Here is a 14464-nt window from a genome sequence, read left to right on the forward strand (position 1 = left end):
TGTCTGTCTCTTGCCGCTTTCCCCCCCCCCCCACAGAAGTCTGGTCAGCCACTGAGTGAGTGAGAGGTAAGAAATATATCTTTCTCTGTCTAAATTTCTCTGCCAACTAAAGAATTCTATACTATAACATATTACGTAGTAACAGGATGGAGAATGGTTAGATCTTATTCTTACAGTATACAGGTAAGAAGACATGGAATATACCCTACTCCCCGTACTTCATGTCACAACGGAACCCAACTCCCCTTACTGCAGACCCCACTGTTTTTATTAAGAAGCAAATAAGTTACAAGCCTGGCTCACAATATGAATTTTTACAAATAATAAATAAAACAAATGATAATGTACCTATATTCATAATGACATTTTCGCTAAAAGTCCTATAGAATGATTGCTAAGGCAGTATACTTTTCCTACGTATGCCAGTAGAATTTATTACTCGAACCTGTAGTGAAGCTTACCTGCAGAGTGTAAGTACTTTCTTCAGCCTGCGTCACGATTTCTTGTACAGGGAAGTACTGGCAGCATTCTGTGTCATTGAAAGAGTCGGTTTCCTCGATATTGATGACAAACGACCTGAGTACTCCGTTGAGATGCAGCGGAAGACCCCACTCAAAGGTCATGCTTGTGTCGTCACGTTTAACTAGTCGCAGGAAAGTTGGCGGTCCGGGGGCTACAAGCACAACAACAGATGTAATCAATTTCCGAAACATTGTGCTGTTAATGTAAATAAATATCTACAAATAATAATATAAAATGTGTGTGTCAATGCCTAGACGTTTGGCAACAAAGCCAATACTTTTACACCAAGGTAACTTCTTTCTCCACAGCTGCACATCTTTTAAGATGTTCCATATTCGTTTATTCATTGCTGTTACATAGCATACAGGAAGGTCCGTGGTAAGAATAAACATGAGTATATAGTATATACTGGGCATTTTTTAGTATATACTCTTGTTAGTAAGAATAAAAACATTTGAGTACCTACTCATTTTTGATTACATACTCATAACATAGAAGCATAGTAGAATATACTCAAGTGTCCATCTTGTACAGAATATATACTCATGCTTGATAAGAATAAAAGCTAGTATATTCTCATATTTATAAGTTCGTTCTCATGTTATTCTGAGTATGGTTTGTAGCAGGCTCAATTCTGAATATTTGTTGATTTGTGTTCAGCTGAAAGTTAAATAAAAAAAAAAATGGCAGAATTTATGAACGATGTAGTACCTCATGGAAAAATATAGAAAAAGACATGAACTTCAGAAGCCTTTAACGCTTCACAAAAGTGAATGTGAAAAAGGTTAAACACGTATTTGTTATACATAAAAAATATAACCTACAAAAATATGAATGGCTATCAAATTATAAGGTTAGATTGTATTGTTAAATATAATTAACAATTACAGTCTATTTTGTAAAATTTGAATTGCAAAATGCAATTACTTGTAACTTAAAATTATATATATATATATATATATATATAACTCTCTATAATAAAAAATAGAATTAGCATAACTGGAATTATAGAAATGGATTGTAATCTTTATCCAACATCCCGTAATGACGATTTCCCGGTACTATTTTCTTGTTTCCTGTTTATTAACGTCACTTATCTGATTCACTCTCTCTTTCACCTTTATTTATTTATTCATTTATTTATTTGTTTATTTAATTAATTTATTTTATTATTTAATTAATTAATATTTATTTGTTTATTTATTTATCTATTTATTTACTTATTTATTTACTTATTTATTTATTCATTTATTTATTTGTTTATTTAATTTATTTATTTTATTATTTAATTAATTAATATTTATTTGTTTATTTATTTATCTATTTATTTATTTACTTATTTATTTACTTACTTATTTATTTATTTACTTATTTATTTATTTATTTACTTATTTATTTATTTACTTACTTATTTACTTTTTTTATTTATAAAAAGCAAAATACAAACCACTACAGCATACGGATAGCATGTGAAAGTCTATAAAAAAAAACTGAGCATCACGGTGCAATGTGGTCAAAGAGAATAGGTAACACGAGTACATACTAACTTTTAAACGATCAAGAAGGCTGTAGAGATGAGTATATATTCGTGTTAGGTAGAATGTCTTTATTCTTACGAAAATGAGTATGTTCTAGTGGTTACGAGTATATAATCGCAGGAAGTGCTCATACTTACTTACTTACAAATGGCTTTTAAGGAACCCAAAGGTTCATTGCCGCCCTCACATAAGCTCGCCATCGGTCCCTATCCTGTGCAAGATTAATCCAGTCTCTATCATCATATCCCACCTCCCTCAAATCCATTTTAATATTATCCTCCCATCTACGTCTCGGGCTCCCTAAAGGTCTTTTTCCCTTTGGTCTCCCAACTAACACTCTATATGCATTTCTGGATTCGCCCATACGTGCTACATGCCCTGCCCATCTCAAAAGTCTGGATTTAATGTTCCTAATTATGTCAGGTGAAGAATACAATGCGTGCAGTTCTGTGTTGTGTAACTTTCTCCATTCTCCTGTAACTTCATCCCGCTTAGCCCCAAATATTTTCCTAAGCACCTTATTCTCAAACACCCTTAACCTATGTTCCTCTCTCAGAGTGAGAGTCCAAGTTTCACAACCATACAGAACAACCGGTAATATAACTGTTTTATAAATTCTAACTTTCAGATTTTTTGACAGCAGGCTGGATGATAAGAGCTTCTCAACCGAATAATAACACACATTTCCCATATTTATTCTGCGTTTAATTTCCTCCTGAGTGTCATTTATATTTGTTACTGTTGCTCCAAGATATTTGAATTTTTCCATCTCTTCGAAGGATAAATCTCCAATTTTTATATTTCCATTTCGTACAATATTCTGGTCATGAGACATAATCATATACTTTGTCTTTTCGGGATTTACTTCCAAACCGATCGCTTTACTTGCTTCAAGTAAAATTTCTGTGTTTTCCCTAATCGTCTGTGGATTTTCTCCTAATATATATTTACATCATCTGCATAGACAAGCAGCTGATGTAACCCGTTCAATTCCAAACCCTCTCTGTTATCCTGAACTTTCCTAATGGCATATTCTAGAGCAAAGTTAAAAAGTAAAGGTGATAGTGCATCTCCCTGCTTTAGCCCACAGTGAATTGGAAAAGCATCAGATAGAAACTGACCTATACGGACTCTGCTGTATGTTTCACTGAGACACATTTTAATTAATATGCTCATACTATCAAATTATCAAAAGTGCTCAAACTAAAAAGTATAAACCTTTAGAAAGTACTTAAGCTTTAGTCTTACTACCCATTGAATACTCCTATTCTCTGAAAATGGCTTGATAAATAGTCATGACCTGTCACCAATCTAAACAAAGTGAAGCAGATATTCATGGTGGCACTTGTGGAATTTCTTCAGGATTTCTTAATATTATTTCCCATGATTTGTCTTTTATTTTGTCCTCTATTTCTTTTATCTGGTTTAAATTAAATTTGTTGTGGATGATTTGTTTTATAGAATGGAAAGAAAATGCCTGGCTTTGCTTTTGTATTATTGTTATCTCTTTTTGCCACGGCACATGCTATTTCATTTGCATGTTACTATGTGAGGCGATCCATTGTATACTAATGATCTTTTTTAAATTGATCAAATGATTTATGTTTCTAGATTCCTGGATTTTAACACTTTTTTAGTGTTGCATGTATAGCGGCTTGCGAATCTGACAGAATTACAACTTTCTGGAATGTATTTATTCTGTATAACAGATCCTGTAAAGCTATGCAGATATCTGTTATTTCTCCATCAAAATTTGTTGAATGTGGACCAAACTGAAAAATTAGGGCATGTAACTTCAGCTGCAACACCTTCTTCAGTGATCTGTGTTACCCCTCTGTAAAGATCTGAGCCATTCTGTATGTGGGTATTTTGAATATTGATGCTTTCTATTGCTAAAGCTCTCATTATTGTTGTGAAATTATATTCAGTCTATTTACAGTAAGTACTTGCATCGTAAATACCGAAAAGATAACGTATATGATTATGTCTCGTGACCAGAATATTGTACGAAATGGGAACATAGAAATTGGAGATTCATCTTTCGAAGAGGTTGAAAAATTCAAGTATCTTGGAGCAACAGTAACAAAGGGTGTTTGAGAATAAGGTTCTTAGGAAAATATATGGGTCTAAGAGGGATGAAGTTACAGGAGAATAGAGAAAGTTACACAACACAGAACTGCACGCATTGTTTTCTTCACCTGACATAATTATGAACATTAAATCCAGACGTTTGAGATGAGCAGGGTATGTAGCATGTATGGGCGAATTGAGAAATGCATGTAGAGTGTTAGTTGGGAGACCGGAGGGAAAAAGACCTTTAGGGAGGCCGAGGCATAGATGGGAAGATAATATTAAAATGGATTTGAGGGAGGCGGGATATGATGGTAGAGAATGGATTAATCTTGCTCAGGATAGGAACCAATGGAGGGCTTATGTGAGGGCGGCAATGAACCTGCGGGTTCCTTAAAAGCCATTAAGTAAGTAAGTAAGTGCTAACATTAATTTTTATTCCGGTATGTTTACAAATTAGCAGGCTTCATCAATTTGTAAAACAAGAGAACATCAGGATTTGACTTAGCAACCATAAATGATGTTTTCTTGTTTTACAAATTGTCAAAGCCTGCCGATTTCTAAATATAGCCGCCTGATTAGGTTATTTTGTACATACGGCAATGTTAAATCTCTATGTCAAAACACACGTGTAATAAAGAAATGGGAACAGTTCGCCCAGTCATTTTATTTGTGCAAATTCAACTAGGATCTGAATCACATTCTATACATACCGCTTTCTCTAGTAAAAGCTGTTACTGTGGCAATCTCTCCATCAGCATCCACTTCTGTGTTTCGAGCTCGAACCTGAAATTTAAAGCCAAACAAACAATTTCAGTAATGTAGTCGAGAAAGGATGAGGCAGGAAACTGTAACAACTGAAATAACGCGATGTCCAAGCACCAATATCACAAAGCGAATTGTGCTAATGGAGTGAGACAAATGGCCTTCAGGCTAGGAGCTCACATAAATGTTAAGATTAGTCCCGAAAAGCCTTAAAGGAATGTAACGTCGTGTAATAACTTAGTTAAATAATATTTTTTCCTTGTCCCTCACTGAGGCTCCGATTGCGATTAATGTGAACGCCTGATGGATATGCTTTCTGCAGAATACGAGACTAGAAGAAGTTTCTGTCTATGTAAGGCAATTCGCTGTTAGTACAGAGATCAATCAGACGAATTGTAAAATCCCACCACAATCTAACATATTTATCTATTATCATGATGCACAGAAGTGAAGAAAAATAACTTAGCTGTTTCTTCTGAACATTTCCGCAAATAAAGGTGATCAAAACGTGCAGTTGCTTTGTATGAAGAAGCTCTGAGACTGTTCCCTTTCAATATTTTTCCAGGTTGCTGAGATTAATACAAACGCCTGATGGTTATGCTATCTGCACAATAGTCTAGTAGAAGTTTCTGCCATAGCAAGAACAGTCATACACATTTATTTTGTAAACCCAACACACTGGAAGAAAAGTGGAGAAAAATAACTTAATCCTTTAGCCTGAATACTTCCGCAAAAGGATTTCTTCCACGATACCTAGCAGATAAACCTGGGATTTCAGTGCAAATGCTTATTTTCTTTTTCAAACATTAACTAATGAAAATGTAAAAATATGACCACGATTCATGAAAAATCAAGGAACCTGGCAGTTTTATAACATACATATTATTTTAATGTACCGAAGTACATATGATATTTCCATGCAGATATTCTGCGTCATCATACGATGAAAGAGTAATGGAATGGAGAAAAATTCTCTCCGGCGCCGGGATTTGAACCTGGGTTTTCAGCTCTACGTGCCAATGCTTTATGTATGTATGTATGTATTTATTTACACTGCAAGTGGGCAAGCACCCGGTGGCAGTGGTATATACAATATTAACAATACACAGTTAAAATGATAAGCAATACACAATAAAATTTACAATACATAATAAAATTTACAACACATATACAATTTTATACACAATACAATAAGAATACACAATACAATTTAACACAATAATAATAAAACATAAAATAAAACACCTAATTTTACAACACAACCTACATGATCCACTAAGCCACACCGGATACCACCTGGCGTCGGACAGAATTGTCTCAGATTAAGCTCCAACTCTTGGGTTCCCTAGCTTATTCCGTCGGATCCCAGCCAACTAGTCACTCATAACGAGTGCACCTCAGCACATGTGTGGACTTCAGTCCTACGTTCATAGACATCTATGACGTAGTGCAGACGGCGGCCACTAGAGGGAACCCAAGAGTTGGAGCTTAATCTGAGACAATTCTGTCCGACGCCAGGTGGTATCCGGTGTGGCTTAGTGGATAAAGCATCAGCACGTACAGCTGAAAACCCGGGTTCAAATCCCGGTGCCGGAGAGAATTTTTCTCCGTTCCATTACTCTTTCATCGTAGTTTTATAACAGCCTAAAATAGCCTATTTGAGTTGTAAACATCTATTTTACAGTTTTATGCCAAAAATACTTACTTCTGTAGATTTTAAAAACTGGCAAATTTTATATTTTTTACTACAAAAACAGCTGATGGTACATTCTCTGAAGATCTAAGTGGTGAGTGAGTAACAGAAAGAAAGAAACAAAGAAACAAACAAACAAACAAATATTAGAAAGACAGAAACAAAGATTAGAAAGACAGAAGGAAAGGAAGGAAGAAAGACAGACAGAAAGAAAAAAGAAGAAAGGAAGGACGGACAGACCAGCAGAAAGAAAGAAAGAAAGAGACAAAGAAAGAAAGACAGAAAGAAAAAAAGAAAGATAAGAAAAAAGAAAAAAGAAAGGACAGACACACAGAAAGAAAGAAAGAAAGAAAGACAAAAAAAAGAAAGAGAGAGACAGAAAACAGACAGAAAGACAGAAAGAAAAAAAAGAAAGATAAAGAAAAAAAGAAAGACATAAAAAAGAAGAAAGAAAGGACACACACAGAAAGGAAGGAAGAAAGAAAGAAAGAAATAAAGACAGAAAAAAGAAAGAGACAGACAGAAAAGACAGACATAAATAAAAAAAAAAGAAAAAGGAAAAAAGAAAGACAGAAAAAAAGGACGAAAGGGCAGACACACAGAAAGAAAGAAAGAAAGACAGACAGAAAAAAAGAGACAGACTGAAAGAGAGACAGACAGAAAGAAAGAAAGATAGAAAGAAAGAAGACAGAAAGAAAGAAGAAAGATAGAAAGAAAGAAAGAAAGAAAGAAAGAAGAAAGAAAGAAGAAAGAAAGAAAGAAGAAAGACAGAGAGAGACAGAAAGAAAGAAGACAGAAAGAAAGAAGAAAGATAGAAAGAAAGAAAGAAAGAAAGAAGAAAGAAAGAAGAAAGATAGAAAGAAAGAAAGAAAGAAAGAAAGAAAGAAAGAAGAAAGAAAGAAGAAAGACAGAAAGAAAGAAGACAGAAAGAAAGAAGAAAGATAGAAAGAAAGAAAGAAAGAAAGAAAGAAAGAAAGAAGAAAGATAGAAAGGAGAAAGACAGAGAGACAGAAAGAAGGAAAGAAAGAAGAAAGAAAGAAAGAAGGAAAGAATGAATATTTCAGTTCCTGTATAGACGTTACAAGCAATCATAGGGATTTTCCTCAACTCCCCTCTCACTACTTAGTATATATTTTATACTATTAAGATTTGAACTGTGATCATGTTGATATCAAGAAGCACGACACTCACAGACACGACGTAGGCCTTCTCCGGCCGCAGGTTAGGCAGTGTGTGGCAGTACATGTCCGGCCATGCCACGCATGGGGCGGGAGGCGTCAGCACTCTGTGGGTCTCGTCCTGCTCTGCAGCCCCTTCCAGCTTATACGACACGGTGAACGACTTCAGTGTTCCGTGTGTGTCGTTCGGGGCAGCCCACCGGAGCCCCAGCAACCTGCGGCCCTGTTTGTACACTGTCAGCCGCTCCACTTTATTCGGTGCTGTGGGTCACACAACATACGTTTAAAAGAGACAGAAATTTGTTTTTTTTTTTTTTTTTTTTTTTCCACAAGATGGGGCTTAATTTCTAATGTGTACACATTTATCAGAGGGCTAGTAACCAGTGGCGTAGCGTCAATGTAAGCTAAAAAGCTCAGCTTGCCCAGTTAATAATAATTTCATAATAAACCTGCAGTTCATGGAGAAAATTATTTATTAATTTTAATAGAATTTACATTTACGTGTAAAATATTGTGATGCGGCAGCTCAGGATGATTCGTGATGCAGCAGTAAACAAGAAGCCTGCACACACCAGCTTCCAAGCAGACTGGTTTCTTCTGTGTAACCCACCCCGCAGATTTTCCATCCCTTTCTAACTAAACTATCCTGGTCGCAAGGCTCGCAAGAAGCTAGCTTTGACATTGAAAATAAGTAGTTTCCGAGTTATCCCTTTTCGTCAGTTGTGTTCAGTTGAAGTGTTAGTGTGCATTGTGGCTGATATAATAAATAATGAGTGAAATAACAGTTCCTGACACTAATTTACTTGAATTTTTTAGGACAATTCTATTATCAAGACTGACTTACGAACAAAAGTGTGATCTAAAAAACCAGTGACCGACTCCCTTGCTGTCAATGAAGGACACATTCAAAATACAGACGCATACTTACATAATGATACCAATACTGTATCTATTGACCATTAATATTGTGATTTATCTAAGTATGACAGGGAGTGAGCGAATGTTATACGTATACGTGTCTATTTGTTAGAGATATGTGTAAACCGTGAAATCATATTTTACTATGTACCATTTATTTGAGGTCATGCCTTATTGGTGTTACTTACGAGGTTCCAACCAATCTTCGACTGCTGACTTGACATTGACTACTATTTATTTTAAGACTATATTTTTGTAATATGTTTTCTCATGTTGCATGAAAGACAACTTGAGTTAGCTTCCCCTGCTCAAGATTTCATGCTACGCCACTGCTAGTCACAATGTACCTTCTTCAGGTTCTGTGTATCTGGACAATGTCCTTCGTTTCCGAATAAATTAATCTGTCCTGTTTGTTGGAATCAAATGCCTAATTCCTGTTCTTTTATCGTCTAAGTTCGTGTACATTGCGGGTGGTTATTCCTTGTAAACTCTGATTCTAGGATCCTCCACAAATAATAGTTGCACACCATTTCAAGTCATACGTTTTCCATTCTGCAATAATTCATTTCTGTGATGTTCATTTACAAATTAATGAAGGAAAAAAGTATATGCCAGTCACGAGAGCTAATATAAATGGACCCCCTTACCTGGAAATAGGCTCTTTTAAATTTGAAACTGTCCATAGTTTTAACTATCTTGGCTCTGAAATTAACAACAAAAATAATGTTAGTTCTGAAATAAAAAACGAATATTATCTGCCAATAGATGCTTGTATTGTCTTAGAAGACATATGAAATCCCAAATTATATTTAGGAGTACAAAAATTTATGATACATAAAACTCTTATAAGGTCTGTACTATCTTACGCATCTGAGACTTGGCCATTGTCGAAGTCAGATGCGACATTATTATGTACATTTGAAAGAGAGATTCTTAGGCAAATCTTTGGACCAGTTAGAACATGGAGAAGAAGATATAATTTCGAACTGTACAGATTATATAATGAGCCGGACATTGTTAAATTGATAAAAATAAGAAGATTGGATTGGGCCGGGCATGTTGTGAGAATGCAAGGTGATAGAGTTGCGAAGAGAGTTTTTAAATTTATTCCGATGGAAAGAAGGAAGGTTGGGAGACCGAGACTGAGATGGGAAGACTGTGTGATGGATGACATCAAGACTTGGGGTGTTAGAAATTGGAGAAGTTTGGCATTGGATAGGGAGGAATGGCAAAAACTTCTGAAGAAGGCCAGGGCCCATGAAGGGCTGTCGTGCCATTGATGATGATGATTTCTGTGATATTACTGTTTATAGTTTATTTTTTAAATAAAAATGAATTTCCAGTAAGGTATGGGAAACCTATGGGTCATAAACCTCCAGAAATTATCCCATCATCAAAAATCTCCCTACAGTATCCAAAGAATCACTAGGAAAGCATTTCCTAATGTTTGTGGTTTCAGGAGATTTACGGATGAAGCTTTTTTCCCTATTTGTCATAATACATATACATACAAAATTCCAATATTTGGGCTACAGATAACCCAACATTCCTCTCATGTGAAGATCATTGGTGTGATTTTCTTTATAGAAAGACTGACCACCGTTGCATATTTACGAGATTTTACACAGCCTATTGAACGTGCTGGAGTGTAATTCACAGTTCCTACTTCTACATATCTTTATTCATTCATTCATTTATTGATTTGTTATATGTTAATTTATATATTTATTTATTCATTAATTTATGTATCTATTTATTTATTTAAGCATTTATTCACATATTTATGTATTTATTCATGTATCCATTTATATATTTATTTATTAATTTAATTATGTATTTACCCATTTTGTTCATATATTTTTCTATTCATTCATTTAATTAATTATATTCTCATTTAATTCATATATTTTTTCTATTAATTTATTTATATTCACTCATCATTTATTTCTTCATGTATATATTTACTTACTTATTAATTTATTTAGGTATTTATTCATTCATTTTAATATACGACTATCCATTTATTTAAATATTTATTTATGCATGTATTTATTTATTCATTTATTTATTCATTTTTTTTTTATTTATTCATTTATTCCTCTAGTCATTCACTTACTGACTTATTTACTGACTTACTTAGTTACTTACCGAGTTACTTAGATACTTACTTTGTTACTTATTTACTTGGCTACTTACTTAGTTTCGTAACTTATTTAGTTACTTAATTCACTTAGTTACTTATTTAACTTAGTTATTTAATTCACTTACTTATTTACTTATTTCCTTACTTAGTTACTTATTTATTTAACTTACTTAGTTATTTAATTCACTTAGTTACTTATTTAACTTAGTTACTTATTTACTTACTTAGTTATTTAATTCACTTAGTTACTTATTTACTTACTTAGTTACTTATTTACTTAGTTATTTAATTCACTTAGTTACTTATTTAACTTAGTTATTTAATTCACTTATTTACTTACTTATTTCCTTACTTAGTTATTTAATTCACTTAGTTACTTATTTAACTTACTTAGTTATTTAATTCACTTAGTTACTTATTTACTTACTTAGTTACTTATTTCCTTACTTGGTTACTTAGTTATTTAGCTTACTTAGTTACGTTATTTATTTATTTATCTATCTATCCATTCATTCATTCCCATTGGTAGCTCACCATTGGCCAGGGTCTTGACAACTATGTGCAGGGCCACCTGCTTGTTCCAGCCCTCGGAGGTAAGCACGAACACCTTCAGCCTGTACTCCGTGTTGGCCTGCAGTCCCGTGAAGCTGACCGCCGTGTCTGTGGTGGAGCCCGCACCCAGCTGCTCCTCCGGCTCGCTGTGGCTCTGCAACTCGTAGCGGTAGCCCAGCAAGAAGCCGTTGAGGCCGCTGCAGTCCACCGGAGGGCCCCAGTGCACCGTCACACTGCTGTTCGTCCTGTTGCTCATTGCCAGTGCCTTCGGGGTTGGTGCCACGGTTGGCTCTGCAATGGACATAAAGCCCCTTCAAGTTGGTCGGACTTATCTAGCCGAATACCATCTCGCTATCACCAATTCCATAACAATGCTAAATAACGTAGTTGATATCATCATCATCCTTCACGAATTAGGCCTCTGTAGACCTGTTTCGGCCCCATCTAGCAGTCTTCTTAAAGGTCTTCCTGGTCAATGATGTCCTCTAGGTTTATACTGCATCATAATTTTTGGGATTCTTGAATTTTCCATTCTTCTTACATGATCTAGCCAATTGAATTTGTATCTGCTGATTTTTTCTTCTACTGACTCTACTTCTAATTGTTCTAAAATTTCTTCATTCCTTTTTCGGTCTAAAAGAGTATATCCTGCTGTCCTCCTCAAAAATTTCATTTCCGTTGCTTTGATTCTGTTCACGTCTTTTTTTTTTTAATGACCAAATCTCGCTTCCGTATAAAAGGGTGGGTAATGCTAGTGTATTATATATTTTTATTCTTGTAGATTTTTGTACTAATTTAGCTTTTAATGCATTGTTTATTATTCCTAGAATTTGTGTAAATTTGGTAATTTTCTTGTTCACATCTTTTTCATTTTGATAAGATATTTCACAACCCAGATAATTGAAATTTTGCACTTGTTCGAGGCAATGGTTATTGTGTATTATCTTACTTCTGACTGGGTTTTGTCCTAAAAATGCCATTACTTTTGATTTTTGTGCTGAAATTTCCATCCCAAAATCTTTTAATATTTTATTTAATGTATACAATCCTCTTTGTAAATTATCCTCTGAATTGGAAATTATGACTTGATCATCGGCATAGAGTAAGGTATTTAATGTTAGAGCACTGGTTATTTTGATTCCTGATGTGTAGATTTGGTTCCATTTTAAAATAATTTCATTTATATAAATATTAAATAAAGTTGGTGATAGTGGACAACCTTGTCGAACTCCATTATTAACTGATTTTCTTTCGGATATACAGTTATTTATTTTGACACTTATTTTGCTGTCTGTGTAGATTTCTATTATATTTTGCAATAGCAAATTTGGAATATTTTTTTCTTGTAATATGTCGAATAAAAGGTCTCTTCGGACTTTATCAAAAGCTTTCACAAAATCAATAAAAGCTATATGGGTTTCTAAATTAAATTTTCTTCTTTTTTCTAACAATAGTTTCATACTAAATAATGGATCTACACATGATCTTCCTTTTCTAAAGCCATTTTGACACTCCAGAAGGAAAGTTTCAGCATGTTTTTTTAATTTTTCATTTAAAATCCTACTAAAATCTTATAACATGTGTTGAGGATACTAATCCCTCTATAGTTTTCAACATTTTGTTTATCTCCTGTTTTATATATGGGAATAATTACACTATTTTTCCATTCTTCCGGTAAAGTGGCAGTCAGATATATTCTGTTTAGAAATCTTAGTAATCTTTCTTGAAATAGATCTCCTGCATATTTATACAATTCTGAATTTAGGTTATCTTCTCCAGGTGATTTACTATTTTTCGTCTTCTTTAATGCTTCTTGTAGTTCTTCTTTGGTAATGCATTGTTCATCTGGGTTTTTTGTGTCCCAGAACTTTGAATCAAAAGTAGGATTGTTCCATAAGTTTTTGTAAAAGTCTAGGAATGTTTCTATTTTGGGGCAAGGGTTTATCTTGGCGGATTCCTTTATGTCTCTGTTCATGTATTTTAAAACTTTATATGTATTGGGTTTCATTTTATAAATGTCAGTTTCTAAAAAAGATATAAACTCTTTCCATGATTGCCTGTCGTTTTCTAATTTCTCTGTTAGCTATCGCCCTTTTATGTTTATAATCTATTTCATCATTAACGGATTTTGTTTGAAGGTATTTTCTATAAGCTATATTTTTATTTTTTTATGATCTCCTTAATTTCATCATCCCATGATCTTAATTTTTTCTTTTGTGTGAAAGCCTTATATTTTCCGATGCTCTCCGTGGCTGCCTGTGATATTTGAGTTTTAATATTTTCCCATTCTTTGTGAATGTCTTCATCTTCAGGTATTTCTAACATTTTTTGTTCAAGTCTTTTTTGATAAAGCCAGCGTTCACTGTCGTCATGGATTAATCTAATTTTGTAACGTATTAATTCTTTTTTTGGGGAATTTATCTTTGTTAAATGTAGCCATCTTGGTGTATATCTCACTTTTGCTAATACAAGGTAATGATCTGATCCAATGTCACTTCCTCTGAAGACCTTGACATCTAAAAACAATTCGGATAATTTTCTATTTGCTATAAAATAATCTATGATAGATTTTGAGCCACGTGCTGACCATGTATACATATGAATATCTTTATGGTTGTAAAATGAATTCATGATTTTCATTTCATTGCATAATACAAAATCTCTTACTTTTTCTCCATTATTGTTTATGGTAGGTTCTCCAAATTTTCCTATGGTATTTTTTATTTCGATGTTGCCTATTCTACCGTTTAAATCTCCAGCTAATAATATGTAATTATTTTTATTTACTTTATTCAAAATTTCTTGCAACTGGGCATAAAACAATTCAGTTTCTTCAACTCTTCCTTCCTCTGGAGCATAAAGACTAAAGAAAGTTAGTTTGCCTCTTCCTATTTGGAGTTGTACTTCTAATATTCTTTCATTCCAATATGTATAATTGTTTATTTTGTTTTTTATTGATTTATGAATCCAAATCATCAGTTGATATAGCATTGCTAAATAAGTGAATAAAAAATATTCAGATACCGGGTGATTCAGTAAAAGCGTGCGGAAACTGGACAGGCTCTACTGAACATTTTGCAGTAGA

The 14464-nt window shown here is 33.8% G+C and overlaps 1 protein-coding gene across 4 annotated transcripts in view; it reads right to left on the reverse strand.

Annotated features, from left to right (window-relative positions):
• Nucleotides 1-14464, reverse strand: part of LOC138704391 (uncharacterized) — a 73133-nt gene that overhangs the window by 13271 nt on the left and 45398 nt on the right. For all 4 annotated transcript variants that reach the window (XM_069832219.1, XM_069832223.1, XM_069832221.1 and 1 more), the window contains exons 20-23: nt 11362-11670; nt 7780-8027; nt 4844-4916; nt 462-673 (exon numbers count right to left, since the gene is read on the reverse strand). In XM_069832219.1, coding sequence (XP_069688320.1) covers nt 462-673; nt 4844-4916; nt 7780-8027; nt 11362-11670 — 842 coding nt within the window. The remainder of the gene's footprint in view (nt 1-461; nt 674-4843; nt 4917-7779; nt 8028-11361; nt 11671-14464) is intronic.

This window comes from Periplaneta americana, chromosome 8, assembly GCF_040183065.1.
Source record: "Periplaneta americana isolate PAMFEO1 chromosome 8, P.americana_PAMFEO1_priV1, whole genome shotgun sequence".
Lineage (NCBI taxonomy): Eukaryota > Metazoa > Arthropoda > Insecta > Blattodea > Blattidae > Periplaneta > Periplaneta americana.